Source organism: Chiroxiphia lanceolata, chromosome 12 (assembly GCF_009829145.1).
Source record: "Chiroxiphia lanceolata isolate bChiLan1 chromosome 12, bChiLan1.pri, whole genome shotgun sequence".
NCBI lineage: Eukaryota > Metazoa > Chordata > Aves > Passeriformes > Pipridae > Chiroxiphia > Chiroxiphia lanceolata.
In genome coordinates, this window is record NC_045648.1 from 8,376,608 (window position 1) to 8,404,435 (window position 27,828).

Below are 27,828 nucleotides of genomic sequence, written 5' to 3' on the forward strand. Positions count from 1 at the left end.
TCCTCTAGTAACCTCCCCCAGCCTGCTCATCCTCCTTTGGAAATGGTATGTCAGCATCCTACTGGGTGGGTGGGGAAGTAGCTAGCAGTTGTGAATTAATCCAAATAATTTCCAGTGAACTTAATTTTCCATATCAGCTGTTTTGCTGAAGTCCTGATAGGTTATATGTGCTGCTTTAAAAAATGAGGATTTTTATCAGAGAAAGATAATGGTGTCTCTGAGTGTGATTTATCTTGGTGCATTTTCTCCTGCCATCATTTGCTTCCAGAGCCCTTTCCTTCAACACGTATTAAAAAGCCTCACTTGCCTGTGAAATCAAACTGAAGAACCCGTAGCTGTCCAGATTGCTTGCCTGTACTTCTAAAAAAATTGGAATATCATATTTTCTTATTCTGTCTGATTGCACAGATTTATTAAATAAATCCTTGCCTTGTAGCTATCTTACATCCAGATTTTCAAACCTGTGCAGGGAGGACGCTGGTTCTTTCTTTGATGAAATCTCTTGAAAACAAACCAACAAATGAATCCCGGTCACCATGCATTTAATAACAGATGCAGGCAAACAAAACATCCTTGGAGACTCTCATTTTTCAAGCTCTGTATAGGTAGCATGGCTTCAGGCTGCAGCACTGTCTCTCAGTGCATTTACACACCCTGCCACCTGCAAAGACTTGTTCAGATATACAAAGCATTTGGCAAAGAATGGCTGCAGAAAGGTTTGCAATGAGCTCTGTTATCTCTAACAGGTTTGTCATTAAAGTGGAATATCCTATACAGACACTCCAACTTCTATCATTCCTCAGAAATGGCAAGCTAAGGTAGTAGTAACTGAACTAGTATGATAGATGGCTGTGTTATAATTGAATTAGTTGGGAAGCATTGACCTTTTTGATGTATAATGTCTCTGAATGTGAACAACAAATACAAACTAATGCTTTTATGACTTTGCTGGGTGAGTTTAGTCATCAAATGACTCGTGATAAATAAGACATTGCACGCTCTAGTCAATGGAAAACATGTTTGCAGCTCCTGTGCTTGTATTTCTGTACTCTGTGAAATCAGCTCTGTTGGCATGTTACTCAGGTGTGGCTTTTATATTATGAGCTGGACCCAAATGTGAATTCAAGTCCTCAGAGGACCTTATACTTGCTGGATAATGATAAGCCCAGCAGCTACTGCTTGGTGTTAATTGTTTGCTCCCTTACTGCGTGGCCAGATTAGCTGACAACGACCTGAGGAGATTTCTGCTGTTTCTGCAGCACCTCTCCTTGTCAAAATAGTTGTAGATCAATAGCTGTTACCTCCACAAGCCATAGCGAAAGTGAAGTTGGATGGGAAATGCAATTAGAAGAGAGGAAGCTATTTTCAAAGAATTCATGTGGTTTGTTCTTGTGTTTCTACACCCTGGTCCTTCTAGCTCCACAGCAGAAAATGAAATTTTCCTGCTTTTTATTCAGTTTGAGTTTGTCAGAAAAATCACTATTGCTCTAACCTGGGACATTTTATTAGTGTTTATCTGACCGTGATGAATTCACATATTGCTACTTGCCACTGGAGCCAAAATAAATGATCTCCAGTGGACAGGGTGCGTGGGGTACTGATGGATGTCTGATCTGCCTCTTCAAATCCAGCCCAGGTAAGGAAAGCTTGTCTCGAAAAACATCTGTTCACTGCCTTATGCAAAGTGAACTGATGGTCTCAGCCTACATACTGACACCTCCAAAGCAGCATGTCCTTGGTGCAGGAAGATTGCCCGCTACCCCTTGTGCCTACATGTAAGTGTGGATAATTCCTGGTGGCTTTGGTTTTCTCCACCTTGCTCTTTGTTTTGTGCAGTTTTCCGGTACTTTCTTGCACTCAAGGATCTCCAAACCCATTTCAAGATCTGAGACTCACCTACAGCCTGAATAAGAGCCTGCAGCTATAGCAGCTTCTCATAGTTACTATTGATTTAGGTAAAAGCATAAATGTTGCATTCTTCCAGTTTGTGTGTCTGTCTCTCGCCTCAGGCTCTTTCTTTTCCTCTGTGGGATCAATTACCTTCTGATCCTTGGATGCAGAGTCTGGCATGCCCTGCTGGAGCACAGAAGCAGGGGCACTGCCATGACAATTTGGATCAAAAGAATCCCTCCAATGCAAGACGTTGTCACCAGGAGGGCCAGCAGCAGACATTTTAGGGAGCACTGCAGAAATGCATAGTCATGGCTTAATTTTCATCTAAGAAAACAGCATATAGTAGAGCCTCCAAAGTGAGGTCAGAGTAAGCCATGAAAGAGCAAAAACAGACCAATCAGTTTTCGGCAGAAATTAAACTTGTCTCATCTCTGCTTTTGTACATCACTGCCCCCCTCTCTATCTTTGGATACCTCCCAAAACTCATCTATGCTTCTGATGCTTATCAGTCCAAGTCTAGATAGTACCAATGTCTATAAGAGACTTTAAAAACCATTTTAGCTCTTGATCTTTGGTAATTCTTGGTGGTGGTGAAGTTTACAGTACTGACACTGAAAGAAAAAGGTCTCCTATACCACCTTCTCTGGCTCTCTGCATAAGTGTTGGATGCAATGCAGGTATTTTAAAATTTTGTCCTGCAAATTCAGGAGCAAGTTCTGGCTGGGTTTGATACAAATGTTTAATTGTGGCAAAGGGAGAAACCATCTCAAAAAGCATCTCAAGGGCAACTGAGATAGGGGTGAGAAGGAAAAACACTGTAAACCCTGTTCTCTCCCTATGCATGTAGGTGGGAGGCAACAGCTCCATCTCCCAGCTTCAGCTGGGAGCTGAAAACAGGGTGCATGGCATCATTGCCTGTGAGGTGTAGCTCACAGGGCGTGTACATCCTTTTGGTCCACAGGAGTTGTATATCCTCGACCTTGAAAACTACTGGTTCTCGGTATCTTCTTGCACTGAGCGATCCTGCTCAGCTCCAGCCCAGCTGTGAACAGATGCAGCTTCTCAGTATGAGGCACATGCTGCAGTGCTGCGTCTTCCCTGGGGTGCTGCTCCTTGGACTTGCCTCTGTACCTTCAGGCAAGACTTTCCTGAGTCCTCCTGGATTTGATGCACACAAGCAGGTCAGATATGGCACACCTCGTGGGTTCTCCCTGGTACAGAGCAGAAGAGCAATCACTTCTAGTATTCTATCTTTCCCAGGTGCTAAACAAATAATGTCAAAACTGCCATGTAAAATGTGGTTCTACGTGGTCCCCATTGCTAAAGCAATTACAGAAGAGCTGGGCTGCAGCATGTGCATAATCCCCCAGACATCACAGGGAAAGAGTAAAGACTTAGAATAACTCACACAGGGAGCAAACCTTGCAAACCTAATTAAATGCAGTAGAGATATAGAAGGAAGAGAAATTCTTTTTCTCTACGACCTGCCCATGGTCAATGGGAGAAAAGATTAAATGCTAGAAAGGTTTCAATCTATTTGTTGTGGTTAAAGAGCCTTGTACAGGATGTGTCACAAGCAGTTCACTGTCTTCATAATGTAATTTAAGTTACTGTGATCCATATGGGTCATTCATCTGCTGTTTTTCCCAGCATGGGGAAGCATGACTTTCTGGCCTATATACACATCTTGTTATTATGCAATACCTCATGTGAATGATCCAGTGACACGGGGAAGGAATACAAGAGAATGGGAATACATGAAGACACCGTTCCCTTACCCTCTAGTGGCAGTCAGATGGTGTCACACCGCCTGCTCCAGCCTTACCAGCTACTGGAGAAATCCCAGGACTGCTGAGATCAATAAGCTTTTTGCTGACAATTTCAAATAGAGGGAGTGATTTAACCCCCAGCCAGGCCCAAAGACACAACCTGATGTGTACTGCTGCCTGGATTTTTGAATTGCAGCCAGTGAATTTAGCACCAGATTGAGGTACAAGGTGGCCTGGAGAAGCCAGCAAGGAGTGACTTATCCATAGAGACATTCTGAACTACTCTCCACTCTGGGAGCACAAAAACATACATAGCTTCAAATGATTTTAAAGCAGAAAACCTCAGAGGGAAGGATACTAGGAGCAGTGAACAATTTAGAGATTTGAATAGAAACATGTGAAAGAGCTCCTTTAGAGCTTCCATAAGTCCCCTCCCACAGGCCTGGTATGTGGGAGGTCGGGAGAAGGTCCCCTCCCAGGGAAGCTGACCTTGGCCCCCACACAGCAGTTGCTGTTGCAAAAGTTCCTTTTTGACTCTTCACTTTGCATGGGCCCAGACAGAACATATTGCTCCATCCCTGAAAGCCTTGGAGCACCTGGTTAATACATGATGCTTATTCCCGCAGTGAAGATCCGGGAAATGGATATAAATAAAAACAGGGCAGATGAAGCCAAGGTTAAGTGGAGGTGCATTCCTGCCCACCATCAGACATGAACAAGCTGGACTTAGGACTGTTACCACAATGAGGTACTGTTTCCTGGAGCAAAACTGACAGAGGAGGTGGGAAACTAGAGCTTAGAACAAGCAAGACAGAAATACTGAGAGAGAAAAAGGCAAAAAGGTGCAACATTTGATCAGCTGGAGAAGGAGTCGGAATTAAGCCTCTCCATCACAGCGATGGTTGCTTTCCTCCGACCCATCTGGCAGAAATGAGAACTTGTTCTTTCACTCAACAATGATTTGCAAAGACTCTTCCTTCGTTTTCCAGACTGCAATGCTGAAATTAGGATGAATAGCTCCATCCCATAGGACACTTCCAGGCGTTTCTCGGCAAGACACACTGTATTGATGCTGTGAGGGATACAAACCTGAGAGGATTCTGGGCTGCAGATGTTGCAGCCAAGTGTCCAGAGGTGTTTAAAGGTGGGGGGATATTCTGCATTATATATGTTTTACTTTTAACCCAACAAGGAGATCAAGCTCCAGACAAACCACCAAAGGCAATGATAGTTTCTTAATTCCTGCATTTTTTTCAGTGGAGACTGCAGGCTTTTCTGGAAGATACTTTTTAATCAAATGTTAACTGCTGAGCTAAACACAGCGGTTATTGAGTGAAATGCTATGGGCTACGTTATTCTGCAGACTGATGAGCTAATAGTCTCTGCTGGCCTTAAAATCTGGATGGACATTTTAAAGGGATTCTATAAAAAGGCCATCCCAATAAATAATTACTCAGGGCGGTAAAAGCCAAGGCATTTGTGAATTCCTTGGTGACCACAAGAAACTTGAAGAACGTTCAACATATTACCTAAGTGCCAGTGAGCACAATGGGACATTCATCGATACGACTGGAAAGTCTCCTCTGGCTTCAGTGGACATTTGGTCAGGTCACAGTTGTGGAAATGGCATGAGGGCTAAAGCCAGCAGGGGGGCAGAGCTGTGCCACTCTCTGTCACAGAGCACCGCTGGATGAAAGATATCTTCCTTCAGGTTTTAACTCTCATGGGAAGGTTATTTTGATTTTCCTTTAGAAAACCTTGATAGGCTTGGGGACTTGGGGATGAGCCAGTAACCAGCAGAGAGACAGATTGCACAGAAAATTCACCTGAACGTGCAAGAAATCAGCACGTACTTTGCACAGCTTGGAAATACCTTCACCTCTCTGGAAGTCGGTATGGAAGGTAACACCTTCCCAAGAGCTCACACAGAACAAATACGTCTCCAGCCCTGACCTGAGACCCTACACAGCCCATTGTTGAGCTGTGCTCATGGAACTCTTGCAAAGTAGCAGGTGGTTACCTGTCACACTTGCTGCTGCCTTCACCTGTGAGATCAAGAGGAAGCAGTGCCTGAACAGCCGGAGCGACGGCTGAGCGCAGAGAAACGTGAGCCCACTGGCTCCATCTGCCCAGCCTTCCAGCACTCTGCAAGAAGCTCACTCCCTCCCGGGGGCTCCAGTCAAAAAGCAGACCTCGATTACTTTTTTCCCCTCACTTTTGACCTAAAATCCCCTGCACCTGTGCTTTTGTGCATGTTAACTCCAGAAAGGGAGCTTGTCTATGCTGCTACCTGAGAAGTGTCTGAATCTTGCTCCCTTTGCTCATGGTTAGCAGAGCATTCACAAAGGCCCAAACTGAAAATGAAGGCTCATTTAGGAAAATATTGGTCATGAATATAAAGAATAAAATTGTCCTGGTTTTGAGTTAGTTTGCTAAACAAACTTAAATGTCATGTTTCTTCTCTCTGATGGATTAGCCTGTGGCCACTATAACCAACAGTGTTTCTCTACATGGTCTTAAAAGTGCATTTTACAAATGCTCAGAAATGCGGTATGGTGGTGGTGGTGGGGTGTATTTCTCATAAGCATTTGTGCCAGCAAAAGCCAGTTGTTCCCACGCCCACTGGAAAGAAATTCAATATAGCAAAGGGAAGCTCATTAAAAAATTTAGACCAATATTCACAAAAATATTTTATCTTATCCATCCCACTCCACAGTTACTTTTCTTTTTGTTTGTAAATACTTTGGGGGAAAAATATCACTTCTGCCTAGAACTGCTGTCAAGTGTACTGCTTTGAAGAATTTGGCATATTCTCCAGTCAGCACATCTGGTATGGGTGGATGCTCTTCAACAGACTGATTTTTTTTTTTTGGTTGTTGTTATATTTCAAGTGATCCTGTGCCAAAACCCGTTTAGCTGAACAAGAAGTTTGCCCATTATCAATCACTCACTGATAACTGCTGCCAACTCAAAGATGCATCTTTCCAGGCACAGCCTGTGTGCACACTGGCTGCAGGAACCAGCTTCAGCAATATTGAGACCCTGCTGAGATTTCAGAGGAAGTGCAAATAAGGAGTACTTGATAAAAATAGCAACCTGCAGGCTCTGTACTGCTAAGTGCTATTTAACTACGCAGAAAGTTTTGGTATTTGTCTTTAAGCTAGGAGAGAATCTAATGTTTCACCCAGGCTGTGACAGAGGGGAAGAAAGCAGCGCCCTGGCTTGTCCAGCTGTTCTCCCAGAAGCTGCCTTGCTCCTCCAAATCCTGGTTAAACACTTCAGGGAGCACAACAGACTCAGAGAGTCTTGTCTGTTTGGAGTATAACTACCTGTACTCCCAGCACGGGCTTTGCTTTGGGCTTTAGATTTTCTCTTTCTCTTAAAAGCAAACCCAGAAGAGACTGAGGACTTGCTATTGGCACCTTCAAAATGTAAACCAGTCTCTGTTCTACAAGTGATATTGATGAAGGATTAGTTTTTCTACGTTTTAATACCATTAGACTGCTACCAGCTGTTTAAGAAATGTCTGTGCCGGAGAAGGTGCTAGGTATGGTTATGTCCCAGTTAAAATGAAATTTGTTTTCTTTTACCTCTTAGCAAAAAAGAATCACCAGGAAATGGTTGGGGGTTCCTGAGGGCAGCTAAAACACCAAGTTAGCTGAAGGGTTTTTTGGTATGTTGAGCTCTTGCTTTTCTAATGGCAGAAATTTACCCACAGGTTTCAATAAGGAAGGTGAAGAACAGACTTGGTGCATAAAGACTTTTTAGTGCTTTAAAAGGAACCCCTGGAGCAGTCCCTTTGCTGTCAATGGGACAAGCAGTTTAGTTTGTTATGAACACTCACATAGGTCTTTGTAAGGTAGAGTGTGTAGCAGCTGTGTGGTGCTACAGCCACATGGTGTGAGATAAAGCACAGTGAGAGCCCTCGGCTCAGGCTTGCCGAGGTTTGTGCCTGTTTGTTGGACTGCTCTAGAGAGGTTGCAACAGAAAGAAAATTTTGCAAGAGACTCTGGATAAGACATGAGTGGAAAAAACCTGCCCTCCATGGGGAGTTATCCACATGGAGAGCAAACGAGAAAGTTTCGGAGAAATACCTGGAGAGTGTTGCAGTGATAAAAATCAGATTTTCTTTCCTAGACCTTACCCTGAATATTAGCTTCTCCTTCAGAATCTGCCAACTTTAGTGTTTTGAGCCCTGTGGAGTTACTCCTGTGCACAAACAAACAGCACTGTTGCTGCTGTGAGAGGGAACAATGGCAACATGTTCATTTTTGTGTAGCTGGAATTATCATCGCACGTGAATGGAGAACATGCTCTGGCCTGGCAAGCAAATTGGGCAAAAATATATTTATATTAGGGCTGTGTTATATTGGGAAGAGACTATGAGGAGCAGGGCAGTGTTTCTGCAGCACCGTGATGCCAGACAAGATAGGAAAGGTAGTGTGCATAGTCCTGAAGAGCCCTGGCTTAAGGAGACATCTCCTATGTCCAGTCAGTCACCTGCTTAATGTGGAAGGAGTCGCTGAAGCAGAGGCAAAGGAAGATGGGAGCCCTGGGGGGAAGGTGGAAGCTATGGGGGAGCCAGACAAGGTAAATGTGCCAGCTGCTGGAGGAGAGAGGAGATGAAAGGGAAAAGAAGAGTGAAGAACAAAGCAGAGATGTCAAGGAAAGGTGGGGAGGAGAAACGGGAGATGATGGCACTAAAATTAGATGGGGAACCAGGACAGGGAGAGCTGATCTGGTGCTCTCCCCTCGGACGAAAGTCCCACTGAAGCTGCTGTCAAATCTGGCCTGGGGAGGGAGGAGAACTGGAAAAGATAAAAGATGGGGTGTCACTGCAGCACTGCTCAGAGAGGATTTCTCTGGCCCCAAGAGGAGCCAGCCCTGCTGTCCCCAGGCACTATTTCAACCTCCATACCCCCTGAGCATCATCTTCACCCTGGGAGACACCACCCAGTGTGAAATCAATGTCTTGTGTTTATGAATCTGCACTGCATTTAACTGTTTCAAACCGATTTTTGCAGGTGATTCCTAATTATATGCTACTAGTCATAGCCCACAAAAAGCTAATGAAACCCTTGCCATCAATTAAATGTAATTTCTACATGTTGAGATGGAAGCGAGGAAGGCAAAAGATGAAGTCAAACTTTCCCCTGGCTACAGCTATGGGAGCCAACTCTGGAAACCCCTCAGAACCTGAACGAAACCAAGGTCAGCTAGATCTGAACTACGGCTAAGAAATGTTTTCTATTTATTCTCTGGTGTGTGCAGTTCTGAAGGGTACAGAGAGCTCTTCTGCCCATTCTGACGACCTGAAGGCATCTGGTATAGGAAGTGGTGTAGGGTTGAAAGAATCCAGCCATGCAATTTGCAACTAAATGGTTACTTATAGTATAAAAAAGTCTGACAAAAAGCATGGAGAATGGGGCCCAAGGACACTGCCTCTTTCAGTGTTGTTAAGTAGTGGTAAGAATAAAAGCAGTGTAAATGTGTTTTTCTTTCATTTGCAAAGATGTATGTTTATCTTCTTCTTTTGTCCTAGTTGCTATATGCACTAAGTGTCTTTAGAGATACTATATATACACTGAATAACACACAATATTCTTCAAAGTCAGTGGAAGAACTTGCACATCAGTTGGTTTCAGACAAAAACACCCTCCTGACCCCTTGTTTCTTCCAGGAAAGGAGGGTGGTCTGTTCTCAAGGTTGTCAGGATAAGTAACACACGTAGTTTTATGCCAGTTTGTCCGTAGTGGTCTGATGGCCATGGTGTGTTTGGGAATACAGCCCTTCGAATTAGTTCATCTGAGAAAGAAAAGCTGATAGTCCACTCCCCATGAGAGGAAAAAGTCAAGCCTTTGATATCTTGCTGCTTTATTCACCCAGCAACACCTCTATTAAAAACTCTCTGCAGCATTTCTGGAATGCATGACAAGCAGGGCAGCAGCAAGGGAAGGAGCAGTGCTCTGATGTAAGGTAGGCTCTTGCCTGCCCAGGCTGGGAGCGTGTGTGTCTTGGTGCTGCACCTGCATCACAGCACACCTCGGGGGGGGACTCCCACGCTGTGCAGCCCACACAGCCCCTTGTGCTGTCATCCTACACCAGCAGACCCCATTCCTGTGAGGACCACCCCCACCTGCCTCAGGGGAGTCCAGATACCACGGGCAGCTGTGCAGCACATGGACTGTGTGCTGGTGGCCTTTGCACTCTGAGGGTGGTGGGCGTGCAAAGGCAGGCACTGGGGTTCCATCATAGAATCGTTTAGGTAGGAAAAGACCTCTAAGATCATCAAGTCCAACTGTTAATCCAGCATTGCCAAATCCTCTATTAAACTATGTCCCTAAGTACCATACGAAGTACCTCCAGGGATGGTGACTCTACCACTTCCCTGGGCAGCCTGTTCCAGCCTTCACCTTTCAGTGAAGAAATTTTTCCTAATATGCAGCCTAAATCTCCTTCACCTTTCAGTGAAGAAATTTTTCCCAGTATTTCATCTAAACTTCTCCTGGTGCAACTTGAGGCCGTTTCCTCTTGTCCTGTCACTCGTTACCTGGGAGAAGAGACCGACCCCGCACCTGGCTACAACCTCCTTTCAGGTAGTTGTAAAGGAGGAGGTCTCCTTGTCCCTCCTTTTCTCCGGGCTGAATACCCCCAGCTCCCTCAGCTGCTCCTGATCAGACTGATGCTCTCGATGTCCCCTGCTGAGAAGAAGCTCCTTTGCCACTGGACATCCCCTTCCCTGCACGCCCTTGCACCAGCCTGCGGGCGCTGTCCCCTCTTCCCGGACCGGGGTGCAGGGAAATGGCAGTGAAGGGGGAGCCGGGTGCTGCCCCCCGCCCCGCGGAGCGCCGGAACTCACACTAATAATCACAATAATAATGATAACTGTTTAAGACAGCGGGGGCAACGCCCCCCCCCCCCCGGCCCCCGCCGCGCCCCGTCCCTGCGGGCCCGGGACCGGCGCTGCCGCAGCGCCCGGGGCTGGTCGGGGCAGCCCCGCCGCGGCTGCGGGCGCGGGGGGCGGTGCGGGGAGGATCGGCCAGTGCAGCCCCCTCCCTCCCTCTCTCCCGTCTCCCCTCCTTCTCTTCGCTCTCTCCTCCCCTCCCTCCCCTCGGTCCCTCCTCCCATGCCAACCTGCTGCCGCCTTTGTCAGCGCAGCCCGGCGCTATGGCATCCTGCCGGGGCTTCAGGCTCGGGCTCTTCCTCCTCTTCCTCCTCCTCCTCCTGGCCGGGAAGCGGCTGCTGCAGCGGCAGACCCAACCGTGACGGCCGCGCTGCCCCGACCAGAAGCAGGCGGAGCCCCCAGGTGAGCCCCAGGTGAGGGAGGGGTGGGCTGGCAGAAAGGGGTGGCGAGGACAAGCGCCCCCCGCTCCCCAGCGCCAGGGATGCTCTGGGCACCAGACGTGCTGGGAAGCGGGTTCAGCACCGGCTCCCCCCTGCCGGGTTGGGAGAAGGAGGGGTAAGTGCAGACAAGAGACCTCCCGCAGCCCCTGTGGTCCCCACCAGTGCCCCAGGTCCCACCTCTTTGTCAGGCTTCCCGGGAAAGGGGGGACTCCCAAAATCTTAAAACTCTGTCTGTGACTTTGGCAGTTCCCCTTCAGTCCAACACAACTGGACCTGCCCGAGGGCAGCTGGAGGGGAGCAAGTGGGTGACCACCGGGCTGGGCCCCGGGGCCCCCAAGCCCCAAGCAGGAAGCCTGGAGGGATGGGGAGTGCCAGGGATGGGAAGCTGGAACCACCAGGGCGAGGGAGCAGTCAGGTCCAGAGTGACAGTGAGGTTGTTGTTGGTTTGCTATGCAAAAATCCAGGTTGCCCACAAATGGGATAAATTGCTCACATTTAATTCAATTAGACCTTTTTGTGTCTGTCTGTCAGTGTTTGCAATGGTGTCTCCTTATGCAGAAATTTCCGGGGAAATGTGACTTGGATGTGGTCTAATAATGTATTGGGAGGACAGTATTTGTGTGTCTGTATGGGCCAAGAGTTGGCAAAGAATAACCAAGAGTGTATGATGCAGTAATAATTCAAGTAATTTATTGCACAGTTTTAGAATGATTGTTTGCACTTTTCCGGATCATAGAAATACCTTAACCTGGATTGCATAACTGAACCATGCAAATAATCAGCTTAATGTTGCTGTGCAAGAAAAATCAATGACAAACCTGGTTTGACTTGAGCCCTCATACGTCTGTGACGGTTTGGTGCCTTTACCCACAAGTTCCCCGTTAATTTATGCACTCACATCTTTTAAAAATTGCTGAATTCTGGGCGGCTGGGTTGGCTGAAGTGTTGTGCAGAGTCCTTTAACAGCAGGACCTGCCTCTGTTAAGGAGGGTTTGTAAAGCGCGGTTTTCTAGGGCTCATTCACACAAGATAGGAGCCAGAAAATAGCAACTTCTTCCGGCGCTAGTCCCAGCGACTCCCCGGTGAACCGCGGGTGAGGTTGGCGGTGGGATGCCCGAGAGTGTGCAAAGCGAGCGTCGTTCCTGTGCAGAACAGCAGCGAGCCACTGGCGAGAGCGGGTGCACCAGCACCCTTGAGCTCCCAGGCTGCAGGCGTTCGTTCCCTTCGGTTCTGAAGGAGTGAATAAAACCCACACCAGCAAGGCAGGGCGCCAGAACCGACTCCTACCTGCCCCAGGGACCGGAGCCCACCCTGCTCCTGCACAGAGCGGTCCGGAGGAGCCAACCTGTGTCAGGCTCTTCGGGAGGACTTTGCAATGAAAGGTGGAGAGAAACAATTGCCATCGCGCGGCCAGGGCTCTGAAGTGCGCTTTTTAGTTTTCTTTTTAATGAGCAGTAGAAGGCTGGAGGGGGGAGGAGGAGACGGGCATTGTTTCCCTGAGTGCCGGCTCCCGTGTGTGTGCACGATGGAAGCCAGATGGGGCTCGAGGTTCCTTCATCAGAAATTTCTTAATGTTTTGACAGAGAAATGGATTCGCGAGTATGGGAGAAAACAAAAACTGAATTCCGTCTCAGTGGGTTACGTGTTTCATGCGAGGCGAGCGTTGCCTGCCTTGTTTTATAGTATCTGGTGTTGGGAAGACAGGCTGAATGATTTATGAGCTCAAGTTAATAGTAAAACAGCATATCGCAGGCTCTGTATTAATGTTCTCCTGTGCTGAAGTAGCTGGCTCTTTCTGAGGGAATTTATGCGAGGATCGCTGGCTCTGTCTGCCATCACCGTAATGGCTTTCTGGGGTGGCCCGTTAGTCACCGTGGGGGGAAGCAAAACAAGGATGCTGCTTCCCTCTCGGCTAGCAAATCAAAGGGAGAGGGGAAATGATGACTCCAGCAGTCACATCTGTGTATTAGCTGCACCTGCTGTGGATATTGGGAAATGGGGAGAGCAAATGTCAGAGGCACAAAGAACAGGGAAGGAAATGAAGGAGGAAATAAGAGAGGAAGATAATGCGGTCTGTCTGCCAGTGGCCGTGATTCAGACTCGTGCAAGGCACCTTGGCACCCTGCAGCTGCTCAGGGAAGTCGAGTGTTGGGACTTTATCTTGAATCCTGTGCTGGGGTTTGTCTGCCCCACTGTGCACTGCCCTTAGCCCATTTGATGGGGCAGGGTTTGGGCTGAAGGTGTCGTGGGGAAAGCAGCCAGGGCAACTGGGGAGCAGTACCAATTTCATGAATTCCTGTGGATGGTGAATTTATAGGGTAGTCAGGAGGTGAGGGGACCACCCCTCCCCAGTACTGATTTGGAAGATGGTGAGAAGAAAAAGTGCATTCTGGCTTTTCTGTAGGGAAGAAAGCTGCATGAAAGAGTCTGCAGATTCCCCTGGTCTGGAGAACCACAGGGGAGAGGTTTTACAGAGGCTTGATTCCTAAAGACACCAGAAAATAGAACAGTATATTCCCTTTGTGCAGCAGAAAGCTCCCCTGGGGATGGAGGTTGCAATCGTAATATTCTTGGGACTTCTCCAGAGGCTGAAGATAGTGGGTTAACGGTAAGATGAGAGCTCAGTTCATTGCTCTTGGGGCAGGGCAAAAAGACATTGATTTGTGGTAAGTCTGGAGCTCATCTGTGTGCAAGGAGAGTCAGACCCCATCGACTGGCCATGCAATATGATGCTGTACAAGTCCATGCTGGGATATAATTGTGCTATTAGAGCAACAAATGTCGAATATTGAGAAGCTGAGTCAAAGTAGCCCTCCCAGTGTTAATATAACAAAACCATTAAGGATGAAATGTTAAGTGGCTCCTTTGGTCAGAGATGGTCTTGCTGAAGATAAATAAGCTAGATCCTGTCCCTGTGTCTGGTTAGCTCCATGTCTCTGGAGACCAGAGTCAGTTTGAGGGGGGATGTTGGAGGCTGTGTGTGGCTGCTGGTAGTGAGGGTAAGGCACGAGGACCTTGGTGGAATTGAGGGCGTCTGAGGAGACCCTGTGCTGCTGCTCTTGCTGAGAGTGCTTTCATTCACCTTGCTGCTTTTGACTGATTCCTGACCCTGTACCCTCCTTAAAAGATCTTTCTGTGCTTATTTCAGACCTCTGCGTTTATGTGCCACGTCCAGGTCTATTCTGGTCCTGCTTTGAGAGATAGTGAATGAATGTGGACATAACAGCTGAGATGCTGCATGGCCAAGTGCTTGGCACCTGGGATGTGGCAGCTCCTGGGGTGACTTGCCAAGAGGCACCTGTCTCTGTCGCAGGCTGTTAGGAGACTTGACAAGAGACAGAGGAGCTTAATGTGCCACAAAAAATTTTGGCACGAGGTTTTTACATCCCTGGCCCAGGAAACAAGATTTCAAGGCCCTTATATATTATCCTTATGGAGTGGTACATCCTATTCTTCGCAGCCTGAATGTGTTGATGATGCTCCACTAGCAATGTTTCTGATGCTCTGGCACAAGGGAGCACCCATTTCCATGCACAGGTTGAAGCCCAGAGGTACCTTTCACACCTAAAGATCTCTCACACCAGAAAGCTGTTTGTGAACAGCCAACGGTTGAAGAGGAAATTATTCCAACTCCTAGCTAGCTTTCTTTTCCTCAAGGCCTACATCTGATTTTGCAACCTGCCTTTTCATTTCCCACCTCCTGTAGCTGAGGCTCAGTTGAGTGAACTGGCTGAATTCCCACCTCAGAATGTTCAGCTGTCTCCTGGTCACCCCTGTCTCAAAGCCTGTGTCATCTCCCTGTATTCTCACTTCTTTATAGCTGACTGCCACCTCCCAGGCTTCAGTCTGGGAGCACAGGATCTGAACTGAGCTAAGCCAGGTCTAGTAGAGCTCTTCTGCTTGGGATCTGTGCTTCAGATCTGCTTGGGTGTGGGCTGAGGTCCTCAATCAAAGGCTTCTTGTTGGTGCTAAATAAAAACAGTGTGAGACTGGGGGTATGCAGACGGGCTTCCACTCAACTTAATGAGTATGTCAGCACTCAGCAGCTTTGAAAATCAGGCTGCACCTAAGTTTTACCAGATGCATAGGGTTTAGAAACCTGAATTGAAGTTAAAATCTCTGATGCTAAGAATGCCTTGGTGCAAAGCAAAAAAGTTCAAGAAACTGCACTTAGAATATCCTCACTGGGATAAGAGAGTAAACACAGAAGGGTGGGGAACAAAATGGTTTGACAGTTTACAAAAATACATTATCACAAATTGGCTACTTGTGTGTTTTTGCAGGAGTGTGAATGAGGAGAAAGCAGGGCACTGGCAGGCCAGTGCAGGGAGCTAGAGTGTGCATCAGACTCTGAAAATGCACATCCAGGTGAGGGTTTTTGCAAGAAGCTGTGAAGTTACAAACGGGAGGAGATAGTTGCTTTTGCTGGTATTCAGCCTGGAGGTGACAAAAAGACATATTTTCACTCTTGTCCCAAGTGACAGATTTATAACATGCAGAAAATATACTTGTGATGCCAGTCCCCTGGCAGCTGGGAATGTCTCTGAGTCCCACATGTGAAGTTTACTCTGTGAGGGATTGGTGGCCTTGGTGGCACGTAGTATGATTTGGACCTTGGAAGCATCATTGTCTAATGGTGACACGTCAGAGAAATACAAAGGCAGGCTGTGGAAAAGGCTGTGCCTTGGAGCACACACTGCTCATAGAGAGAAAAGGGATACAACCACCCTCCTTCAGCCTTTAGCATTACTTTTTGGAGCTGAGCACAGAACAGTAAAACATTTTTTGTCTTTTGTCAGCTGGCAGAAGAGTTGTGCTGCTATGCATAATACAGGAGCTTTAAAAGCAAACATACATGCAGCAGAGGTGTTGGAAAATCCCTGTAGCCATTGATTTCCAAGAGTCATGTTTACAATCACAGAAACACATTTATGTTGCTGCTGCTCAGCTTCTGATCACACACAGTAGAAAGATGCCTCTTAAATAAACATCCAAGTCTATATGGAGACTTGTTTCATGCTCTTATGGGCAACTGGGTGGTTTTCTTTTGTCTCTCTGGAAGATGCTACTGTGGTGTTTGCTGTGAAAGCTGAAGTACTCTGGCTTCTGACACTGTTAGTGATTGCCAGTATGTAATGTCAGGGCAAGATGAAAGGCTACAAGAGACAAAACAGAAAAAGGACCCCTGTATTCCTGGAGTGGTGCTCAGGAGTCCTGAGGTTTTTGGCTGGGAGGTGACTTCTTAAATGAGTAATAATAAACCTTGAAAGGTTGACTCCTGTGCTTTGCCATTTGGGTGGATATTCTGCACTTGATGGAGATGGAGAGGCTAATTCCAGGTGTCATCTAAGGATGGGAGTAAATGGGAGAATATACCATACCTTTTTGGGGAAGGGAAAATATTTTTGTCATTCCTATCAGTAAGAATAACAGACTGAGTGACCAAACATATTAACTGGCAGACTGCATCATCCCATGCTCTGTCTTTCCTAGTACCCAACCGCAGAGACACCGACAAGGATATTCACAATAGACTGATGAAAAATCATCACCATCCTTTCCTAATCCATAATAGCTATAGGTTGGTTTCAACTCTGAAAGTGCAGGGGTTTATATCCTTCCCAAGATGTTTGCTGGTGTTAGCTGTGCTTGTCCAGACTATTCCTGTTATCCACATAAACGTGCAGCTTTTGCTCTCCACCTCTGCCCTGTCATTTTGGGATGGTGAATGGAGATGCACTCTCAGGTTTCTCTGGGAGCACATTGCTGAAGAGAATGTTCTCTGTTCTTGCTATTTCTCAGTCTTCAAATCCACCCAGATTGGCAGCCAGCCCTCTAGCATCTGCTGGATTGGTTTCAAGGTTCAGTGGGATTTTGTTTTTTGTTTAATTCTTTCTGTTCCTTGCTAAATTTTGCACTTTAGAGCTGAAATTGGGGCTCACACAGACTTTTCATGTGGGACCCGGCAACTTTTCCATTCCTGAATCATAACTTTGGAAAAAGTATTTTTGGGAAAAAATGTCAAGGTATCTGAAGAAGATAATTCAGAGTAGAGGAGAAAATAATGATTTAAAATAATCAAGATAGTAATTACATGCTCAGATAACTTCTAAAAACATGTCAGAAGTTTATTGTCAGAAAATCTTCCTGAGAGCTATTTGCATTCAGATATGAAAACAGCTGGGGTTGTCATGGTGCAGTAGATCACCTCTGGTTAGGCCAGGGCTAGAACTATTGCCAAGCAATTTGATGTCTGTGCTCGAACCTCTCACACGTTGGTAAGAAATTCTGTGAAAGCCCCGTAGCAAGCAGGTTGGGATTGTCTATCTGCCCTTAGTTCAGCCCCTCCAAAACTTCTGCTGTTTATTCACTTAGTTGCTTTAGTAGATACGGACATAAATGAGTCTCCTTGGATAAAACCCTGACTCCACTTGAGTATTGATTTCATTGATGCAAGGATTACAGCCTGGAGTTTAGAACAAGAGGATGGGTTATTAAAAGCAAGCCCTGGACTGCATGGCTAGGGAGCCAGGCCCCGTCTGGGGCTCAATTACAAGGTCCTGGGTATTATCTGTGGGTGACTTACAATCTTTTTTGTGTTGCTGTAGAAGTGGAACGCAGTTTCCAGGCTAAACAAAAAAATACGCGTAAGCCATGGAGTCCAGCCAGGAATCCTCACTCTTCCTGGTGAAGATACTGGAGGAGCTGGACACAAAGCAGAATACTGTTTCTTACCAGGATCTCTGCAAGTCCCTGTGTGCAAGGTTTGATTTATCCCAGTTGGCCAAGCTCAGAAGCGTGCTGTTTTACACTGCTTGCCTGGATCCTAATTTCCCAGCGACTTTGTTCAAAGACAAAATGAGATGCACTGTAAACAATCAGCAATCAAAGAAAATCATGGTTGCAGCAGATATAGTAACAATATTCAACCTCATACAAATGAACGGGGGAGTGGCCAAGGAGAAGCTTCCAGTTGCAAGGCATAAAGTGAAGAAGAAAGAGTCCTTTGAGTCCTGTAGGTCTGACACGGAAATCTGCAATATGGCAGACTGTGTGCCCGACTGCGTGCCCAACTGCGAGCTGAACGACCAGGAGTTCAGCCGGGGCTTTCCAGTCAGAAGGTCTTCAAAATGCAGAAAGATGGACTGCAAAGACTGCCAGCAGTTTGTCCCCTCATCAGAACCCAACTTTTTGCTTGGCGTTAATAAGGACATGAAGGGCCGGGCTGCCTCTCTGGACAGGCTGCAGGCACTGGCGTCCTACTCCATCGCCACTTCCCCACCGTGTGAGATGCAGAGTACATATTTCCCCATGAACATTGAAAATGAATCTATTTCAGACCAGGATTCCTTGCCTATAAGTGCAGGCATAAAGGAAACTTTCATTTCAAATGATGAGCCTTTCATGATGCAGTCGTGTGTCCAGAAAAGAAATATATTCAAAGAAGATTTTCATAATCTGATTACAATATCTCCCAACTTAATACCATCCAACAAAACGCCAGAAGATGGACACAGAGAGCCTCAAAACAGGAAAGAAAGCTCTAAGCAGACTTTCTTTAACCACAGCTTTGAAATGCCATACAGCAGCCAGTACCTGAATCCAGTTTATTCTCCTATACCAGACAAAAGGCGAGTGAAGCATGAAAGTTTAGATGATCTTCAAGCTTCAACATATTTTGGCCCAACTACTGTTCTTGGACCCCAGGACACCAAAAAGTGGACTGGAAAGCCAACCAAGCAGACTGCCTGGCCAGCTAAAAGCTGGAGTTTAAATACTGAGGAAGTCCCTGACTTTGAACGATCATTTTTTAATAGGAAACAGTCTGAAGAGAAGCCACGATACCAGGCTTCCAGCAACCCATCTCCAAACTTTCCTTCAGTTGACAGACATCAATCCTACCTAAATGCAAAGGATCAGCAACCAATTATGCAGGCAAACTATGCTGTGAAACCCAATGGGCATAAACCCAAGGAGATTCCTTCCATTCTAGATGTGGAGAAACATGAGCCAGTCAAAAAGTTTAAGGATAAAAGCATTAATTGTACTTCTGTCCAGATCTTAAGCATTGACAGGACCATGAGTGTTGGGACACAAACGGAGCAGCAAGTTCTGGACCACAAGAAATGCAAGGATTTGTGTGCAGCTGGCCAAACCAAGTACAGCGAACGGCACTCTCTTAAGCAGTCGGATGATGACTCTGAAATTGTGAGTGATGACATCAGTGACATTTTCCGATTTTTGGATGACATGAGTATCAGCGGCTCCACGGGAGTGATGCAGTCTTCATGCTACAACAGCACTGGTTCCTTGTCTCAGGTGCATAAATCAGACTGTGAGAGCTCACCTGAGCACAATTTGACTAAGATCTCCAACGGGAGTGCCTGTAACAAATTGGATAAAGTGGTCCGGGCAGACATCAGTAACACAGATGATGAACTGAAAACGAGTGTCTGCAAATTGGTCTTGAGGATTGGCGAAATAGAGAAGAAACTGGAGTCTCTCTCAGGTGTCCGAGAAGAAATCTCTCAAGTCCTGGGAAAATTAAGCAAGCTGGATCAAAAAATCCAGCAGCCAGAGAAGGTCAGCGTACAAATAGATCTCAATTCTTTGACAAGTGATGCCGCGTCAGATGAGAGTAACTCCCCGCAGATATTTCAGTGCCACAATACTCCTCATGGAGGCAAACTGGAGAACAATCCAGAATGGTGCTGTTCAGACGCCAGTGGAAGTAATAGTGAGAGTCTTCGAGTAAAAGCCTTAAAAAAAAGTTTGTTTACTAGGAGGTCATCGAGATCCTTAACAGAAGAAAACAGTGCAACCGAATCCAAAATAGCAAGTATTTCAAACTCTCCCCGAGACTGGAGAGCTATTACTTACACCAACAAAGTTGGCATTACGGAGGAGGAAATGAAAGAGAGAGATGGAGGAGAAAATAAGGATTGGCACAGGAAACCTAAAGAGGTAATTTCACCTTTAACTCACATAATAAGCACTTAAAAAAAATCTAGTTATGAATGTGTTCCATAGTCATCACAAGCCTTGGGGTGTGATAATACTTTGCCCTGCCATGTTATGTCTGTCTTTATTGTTACCATAACTGAGTGATTTTACACCTATATCTACTTGCTTGGCAGCTGCAAAATGATCAAGTTGCTCCTTAAAAGCTTTGTTTTTTTGGAAAGGGAAGGGGGTAATGTGGGTGACATGTTTGGAGGATGATGGTATTCATCATCAGTGGCAATATAAGAGGCCTGATAATTATCTTGGTGAAAAGAGTGTGGGGAAAATGGATGTTCTCTAGTGGTTGTTTTAGAAGGGATATTTTGAAATTGAATTGTGACGGCTTTTGTCAGAGAAGTGTGTACATATTTAAAAGCCAACAAAAAGGATTCATGAATTCAAATCCCTCAAGAAAGGAATGCTTGTATGTGTGCTGTGAGATGCTCATTGTAGTTAATGTTCTCTCTGTCTGACTTTGACGATCATTTAAGTGAATCTTAAGCCTTCCCTTGTGGAACTGCAGCATAGCTGTGATTTTGGTTTTGTTGGTCAGAAAAACTCTGCCCATCCTCTCCACAGCTCCCCACTGCCCCGTGCTTGTTCCTGTTTCACGAGCAGTGAGGAGGGTTGGGGGTCCTGCAGCACCCTTGTCATTTGGGACCATACGATGGGCATACTGTACCTCCTTATGATGGAAAATGAGGGCAGAGAAGGGTTGAGGGTTGAGAAGGGAGAGGAAGAGGTTTGATGGAAATAAGTGCAGTGAGGTGAACAAGAAACCATAAACCATGGGCTCTTACTAGACTGCAGAAGGGGAAGGTTACCCTTAGTAAGCCCAAACCCTGGGTTTTCTGTACATTGCTCTTCTCAGGATGTCATTTGATTTTGAAAGTCCCTTCCTCACTTCTGCAGTGGACTGTGGCTGACACTGGATGGTACCATGGATGGTGCAGTGTCAAGGGTGTGCTATCTGGGGCCCTCCCTCAAGACTGCTTCATGTTAAGATTTGATCTGGAAACAGAAACCTGGAAGCCTGCATGTGTCTCATAGCCTTTGCAGATCAGCTTGGCTTCTCTGGATGTCAGGGCCATTTTCAGAATAGTTTTATGCTCTGTAAACCGTATAAACCCTAAATTTGCTCTTCTGCATCAGCGTTGTGTTCATATTATACTAAATGTGGAATTATGTCTGTAAAATACCACTTGGTCTGGTTGTGAGAAGAAGGTGGGCAAATGGATTAAAGCCATCCAAAACCTTTGTCCTAGCTGGTAAATTTTTTATCATGTGGTGATTCTGAAAGGAATATCTCTGTCCTTTGTGTTTAACTCCCTCATAGTCCTGTTTTTTCTCTCAAATTCTTTTGAACCCTACTGCAGGCAGACAGGCAATACGAAATCCCACAGCCACATAGACTCTCTAAACAACCAAAAGATGCTTTCTTGATCGAGCAAGTCTTTAGTCCTCATCCCTACCCTGCATCACTCAAGTCACACATGAAAAGCAATCCACTGTACACAGACATGAGGCTGACGGAGCTGGCTGAAGTGAAACGCGCCCAGCCATCATGGACCATAGAGGAATACACGAGGAATTCGGGGGATAAAGGCAAGATTGCAGCGTTGGATCTACAGGTGAGTCCCATTTGTTTGATTTGAATAGCTTGATTGCAAAGGGATGTTGCCACAATGTGCATCTAAGAAGGGATTTGGATAGCTCAGGAAGGAGCTATGCAGTGTTGAGCCTCTAATCGTGCTGATCCCTATCCATCCTGGCCAGGGACAGTGAAGAATGTGGATGTTTCATTGCTGAATGGTGATCCTTGACAGGTTGATGCTCCCAGCTAAGTCTGTAATGGAGAGATGTCTGCTAAGCCACTGTGGTTTTAGTACGTCTGAAGAAGAGTTGGGGTATAAAGTGATTTGGCCCCTAACTACAGCAAGGCAGAGTGGTGCTGAAACTGGAATCACTGCTTTTTCTTCTTTGTTCTGTCTGAATTATTCACAGAAAATTGAAATGTTAGGGTTTTTTCCATTTTACTAGGAATATGAGATATAAAATGCTTGTAGAAGATGTTCAGTACTATGACTAGTTTTGAAACCCGTCACCATTGCAGCTTTGAAGTGGCTGTTGGAAACCAACCAGTCAACTAAAGCTGTGCCTTGTTTTTGCATTTTGGTTCAGCTTCTAAGTGTGCAGGATCTTGTGCAACAAGCACAGCAGAACAACTTAATGGGAGACAAACTCAAATTTTGGATTCAAATTTTCCCAGACTGTTTTGTATTTGAAATCACGAACCTGATATAAAATGAGTGCCTACATTGGATACCCTGTCTAGTCTAATAAACACAAGATATCTTCTAGGAAGGAAGATATCTGAGCAGAGGTTTAAAGAGGAAGCCTGAGGAATGACATCCAAATGTGTAAAGACCAAATAAATGTTGCATTATTTGGTCTTGAAACCCAAAATGCGTCACATAATTAAATCCACTCTGATGCACAGATCACTGTGTATCATTTTGACAGTAGAATGTAGAACCAGTGGGGAATCTGGTGCTGACCTCAGTCATTTTGGGCTCCTTGCACGTGTGTGCATGTCCCAGGGCAGAGCAGGCTGCCCCAGTTAGCTACAGGCTCTGCAGCAGTTGGGGTGCACTGACCTACAGCTCAGGGTGTGTCAGCCCTGCAGTCGTTCTGTGTCCAGCAGTCTGTGGGGTGCAGACACACTCAGGTAGGGAGCCTGCTTGTCTCCACAGCTTGTCTGCCAGGGAAAGTGGCATGCAAGAACCTTAGACTTGCTGCTCCATGCCAGCTCTCAGTGGCTCAGTGCTGAGGTACCTAACCCAGCTCCAAACCCATCAGACTAAGCCCTAGGAAAGCATCAGGATACTGTGAGAAAGACTTGGATAGACCAAGTCTCAGGACCCATGCCATGCCTCAGGACCTCAAGTTGGCTGGTTTGGAGTTAAAACCATTACCTACACAGTGCTGTAGTGCAACTCCTATGAGTGTTTGTGCAGAAATTTCTGCCCAAAAAATTCACCTTCTTGCTCAGCTCATGCAAACTTCCCTGTTCTCACCAGCCCCTGCTCCTTGCTGTGGTTAAAGTGCCCTCGGAGAGAAACCAAGCATCACAAGCATCACAGGGACCAGGCTGCATCTTGCCTCAGCTGCCTGCTGTTTTTTGGGTCTTAAAAGCTTTAGAGGGCTTATTAAATTCCTGAGCCTGGTATTGCACACTGCTTGCTAGAGTAGGAGTAGGCTGGCAGAAGTTCCTCTGCAGCAGACAGTCACAAAGCATCCCTTACCTGCTGCACGAGGCAGTAAGGGAGGTGATATCTGGGAGCAAAGCTCCCTTGGGAGAAGTGTTTTCCATCTGCTCCTCATAGGCTGTTTTGTTCTGTGTGAGCAACCCTGCATGACTATGAGCAAACCAGAGAAAGCTGCTTATTGCCATCATTTATCTTTAGGATAAAGGTGATAGAACTTTACTGGTTTGATTCTCTCCCTCCAAAGGGACTGTCAGAATTGCATCTACCCTGCAAAGCCCATGTCTAGACTTTGTAATAGAGCTTACTGGCAAACTTAAAAAATAGACACAGACTGATGAGTGGGTTTTTTTCCCAGTGATTAAGTTTATTAGAACTGAAAGTAAATACATTATGCCTTAATGAACATTCCTACGTCTGGCAATGAAATGGGAAAGGAAGCTGATTAACAGTAATGGGCCTTTTTAATAATGCACCTTCCTTCTGAAGCAGTTAAAAGGTCAATGCCAAGGCAGAGGGGTCCAAAACTGCAATTTCCTTGAAGCATAGTATGGCTATTTTTGGGGGTTTTCTACCTTTATTTACTTAAAATTTCTCCTGGAGCTTGACAGTCTGCTGGATTTTTCTCCTAAAAAAGAAATTGCAAAACTAGTCAGGCCAAAGCTTGTCCCAGGTGTGGGCTCTGTGTGAGATTCATTGCTTTGCTCTGTGTATGATGATCCACTGGGATGAAACAGTGTCAGGCTGTTTTCTGATGCCTTCAGAGATGAGATTGCTGATTTTTTTCAGAAGGCTGGAATGGGTCATTCAGACCCCAAATGGTGCAATCCCAGACGTGGCTGATGGTCTCTGTTTCAGCATACTAACACTGCCAGAGCGGCCTCCATTAAACGATAATAAAACCATTGCTCAGTTTTCATTGTTTATTTCTGGGGTAGCTAAAAATCACTTCTTGTAGTAGTTCTGTACATAAAGCAAACACTGCTATCAGGCAAAGCAAAGTTTCAACCAGTAGCTCACAGTCACAGAATCTGAATTAGTCAATTAAAGGCTTACTCAAATCCCTCTCAAGTCAGCTGGAGTTTCTTTGCAGCGTCCAAAAAGCTTTGGATGAGGACTGTTACATGCACAGAAATGGTGTGTGTTAGGATATTCTCACTGTAACATTTTTATGTGGAATCTTTTTCATTTTTAAAAAAGACATAGCCTTTTGGAACCCCAGACACAGGAGACAGCTTTGAGGAAATGCTGTCATTTTTTCAGAATGTTCTTTTTGCTTTATTTCTTTCTTCTGGTAAGTGCAATATAATACCTAGTGTTTGAGTTTCCCCAATTTTCCCCCCAGTTTCCTCTAACACAAAGGTTAAAGGGGAAAAAACAAGCAATGTGAAAATGCAAAGCTTGAAGAGCTCATAAATACTTAGGAATAAAAAACTAAAAAAAAAAGAAATAATTCAGATGGAGATACTGATAAGTGCAGGCTGCCTTTCATTTTTGTGACCATTTGAGATTGCCTTCACTTTTTTTCTATTTTTTTGTCAACTGCATGGAATGGGAGGGCAAAGTCTTCATGGAAACTCCCTTGGGATCCCACTCTGTGAGGTGCTCAGCACCCACTGCCTGTGGTTGAAGGGCTGGAATGAAGGGCTGGTTTCCCCAGGCATTCCTATTCCAGAGGGGGTTCTGCAAATTGCCCCTCCAGCAGGACTGGGGGCTGGATGGGGCTGGGCAGTCACACCCTGCAAGCAAGTCATGGTAGCAAAATTAGGGTTATTTTTACAAAACATAGTGCATGAGGAGCATATGTTAAGAACCCTTCCCATCAGCAGAGCTTTAATAATTTACAAATTATTAACAGTAACAGACCGGTACTTGCTGACATCTCTGCTGTCTGGCAGATTAAAGAGATTTTATTTAAATGTCATCCGAGATGACGAAGTTTCCGGCAAATCAGAGGTATGTGAGGGATTTTGCAGCAGAATCTTACTGTTGCAGGAGTTTATTTTTTGCAGTATTTTGTTACCACTTTTATCAGCTTTGTGGAATTGGGACCAGGAGTTGAAGGGATATGAGAAGTGGCATTAACCCACTTTATCCTGGCAGCAGATCCAGATGCAGTTGGGAGGCCTTCAGGAACATCTGCTTTGTTTATTTTATTAATGACAGATCCCAGACAATTAACAACTATTTCCTTTTAATTTTTAGACTCAAGAATCTTTAAACCCAAACAACTTAGAATACTGGATGGAAGACATTTATACTCCTGGCTATGATTCCTTATTAAAACGGAAAGAAGCTGAGTTCAGAAGAGCAAAGGTTTGCAAGATCGCTGCCCTGATCACAGCAGCAGCTTGTACTGTTATTCTGGTCATTGTAGTTCCCATTTGCACAATGAAATCCTGAACCTGTGGACGGACCCGTGACTCCCAGCCACGTGTATCTCAGATAGCTCACGCTGTGTGTCAACTGGCTGATGGCAAAACTGCTAAGGAATTTGCTAAGGGACAATGTTCTGAGGATATACTGATGGAGAGTGCTGTAAATGAAGGCAAAACACAGAACAGATAGAGAAACATTTTTGGAGAAGTCTTATTTTAAATAACAGACTGCGTGGTGAAGTTAATGGGAACTTGGTTCAATTTTTATGCATTTTTAAAAGTGCAATATTTTTTTTTCCTAAAGAAATGATATTATGTTTTACAGAATCAGAGACTGATGAGAATCCAGGTGAAAGAGGAAGGTTATCTGAGCTATGTTGCATTTAATGGAGGTGTGGGTACATGGAGGTAGCACTGTATAGAAGGGAATGTTCTATATGCATTACATCAGGGAGCTCGGAAAGTCTTAAAGCTCTCTACAATGTAGAAAACTCTGAATGTATTGTATTTATTTTATAGTATTTATGTATTTCATGGTCATTTGATTGAAAGCAGACTGTGTAGCTGTGAACAGAGTTCATTCCTATGTTCAGATTAAAAAGGGCTCTTTGTATTTGGTCTTGCCCTAAGACCCACTCTATCATCACTGAGTACTTAGATAAGTGCAATGTGCTGCAGACCAAAAAGATTATGTTTTAAAGCAATCACAAGAGGTTTCAGTTGCTTCTGTTGAATAACATTTGCATAGAGCTGGCAAGCTTGCCTTGCCAAAAGGGTATTCTTTACCTCTGCAGACAGTGAAATTGTCTCAATTTCACTCCTGCCAGCAAGCAAAGCTGGCAAATCAAAGCAACGCTCTGTTAAAGTTCTTGGAAATGTAATCTGAACAGTTATAATTTTTTTCTCAAAGTCTTTGTGCCTTTTTTTGGACTGTAGATTAAATAGTACTGTTTTATTTTTTACTATTTTAAGCCCATAACATAATTCACAGCATAATGGGTACTAATGGAGGTTCTTTTCCCGCAAGCCTTCTATACAGTTCCGAGTGCTCCTCAAGCAGCAGGGCTGGTGGTTACTGAGCACTTATATTAAGGGCACAATTTTTCAGCACTAGTAGAAACTTGCTGTTGATGCCATGCATTCGGCATGGGGAGATCTTTTGCTTCCCTCTTGCTAATGTATTTAAGAATAATGGTTGACTCTACTGAACGGCAAGAAGTCTGTATCCCATTGGAAATGTCCATTTGATACTTTATCCCAAATGCAAATAGCAGGTTTGATGGAATTCTCAGGCTAGGACAGAAATTGCCTGTCACGGTTAGTGAAAGCAAATACCCAGACAGTATTACTCTTCTGTCAAGTATAGATGGGAGGGGGGAAAAAAAAAAAGTATTTTCAGGAAATAATGTGATCTTGCTGGTCCTCTAAGGGAAAGGAAATTCTTTTAGTGAATGCTCTTTTTAGGTAGGATAATTTGGTTTCTAAAGAAGCAGCCTCCCTACATGATGACACAGCAGCTAGGAGAGCTTCGGATGCTCCTTTCTCCGGCTCTCTGGGATGTGCTGCACTCACTGTTTGTTTCTGGCTGGTGTAAAAAAAGTATTGAGGAAAGGGTGTGTGGGAGGCGAAGGCTTTGTTGTGACTTTAGATGTGTGTCAGTTCTTTCCTGCAGCTGGAGAGCTGTTTATGTGCTGCTCGTGTGCTGTTTTATTTTGGGATGGGTGATCCCTGGGACTGTTGGTCTGTCAGAAAAATAAGTGTAAGCACAGGGTCAGATGTCCCATCAGCAAATAGAGAACAAGAGTAAGCCCCCAGACAACATCTGTGCCTGCCTGGCCTGAATCCTGACCCAAATTCTGTAGCTTTGGCCCATTCTTATTACCAAGATAATTTCTCTTTCCTCCCAGATGCTGCAGGATAGTCACAGCAGGGAGGGAGCAATTCACACTGTCTATTTTAGGCTGCCTTTGGTTATGGTATGATTCAGAGTACTTGAGTACAGGAGCTCAGGATCCATATGTAGTAAATATAGACAGGTAGAGAAACCCCTGGGGACAATTCAGAGCTGCCAGCAAGATATCTAATATTAGACACGTGAAAATGCTCTGGGGGACACTGCAGTTTACCTTAGGTGCAATTTAGGTTGATTGTATATATAAAAAAAACCTGTTCCTG

The 27,828-nt window shown here is 45.3% G+C and overlaps 1 protein-coding gene across 1 annotated transcript; it reads left to right on the plus strand.

The window, feature by feature from the left end:
- The first annotated feature begins 10,818 nt into the window (after positions 1 to 10,818).
- On the plus strand, positions 10,819 to 26,357 carry MINAR1 (membrane integral NOTCH2 associated receptor 1). The gene is made up of 4 exons (XM_032700633.1): positions 10,819 to 10,968; positions 17,615 to 19,970; positions 21,386 to 21,640; positions 25,481 to 26,357. The coding sequence occupies exons 2-4, from the start codon at positions 17,661 to 17,663 to the stop codon at positions 25,676 to 25,678; spliced, it is 2,763 nt and encodes a 920-aa protein (XP_032556524.1). The 5' UTR covers positions 10,819 to 10,968; positions 17,615 to 17,660; the 3' UTR covers positions 25,679 to 26,357.
- The last annotated feature ends 1,471 nt before the right edge of the window (positions 26,358 to 27,828 follow it).

Excerpts from the sequence above, each read along its gene's own strand:
- MINAR1 (XM_032700633.1), top strand. The coding sequence starts at position 17,661 with ATGGAGTCCAGCCAGGAATCCTCACTCTTCCTGGTGAAGATACTGGAG. Across the intron at positions 19,971-21,385 it reads GGCACAGGAAACCTAAAGAG|GCAGACAGGCAATACGAAAT; the intron begins GTAATTTCACCT and ends ACCCTACTGCAG. Across the intron at positions 21,641-25,480 it reads TTGCAGCGTTGGATCTACAG|ACTCAAGAATCTTTAAACCC; the intron begins GTGAGTCCCATT and ends TTTAATTTTTAG.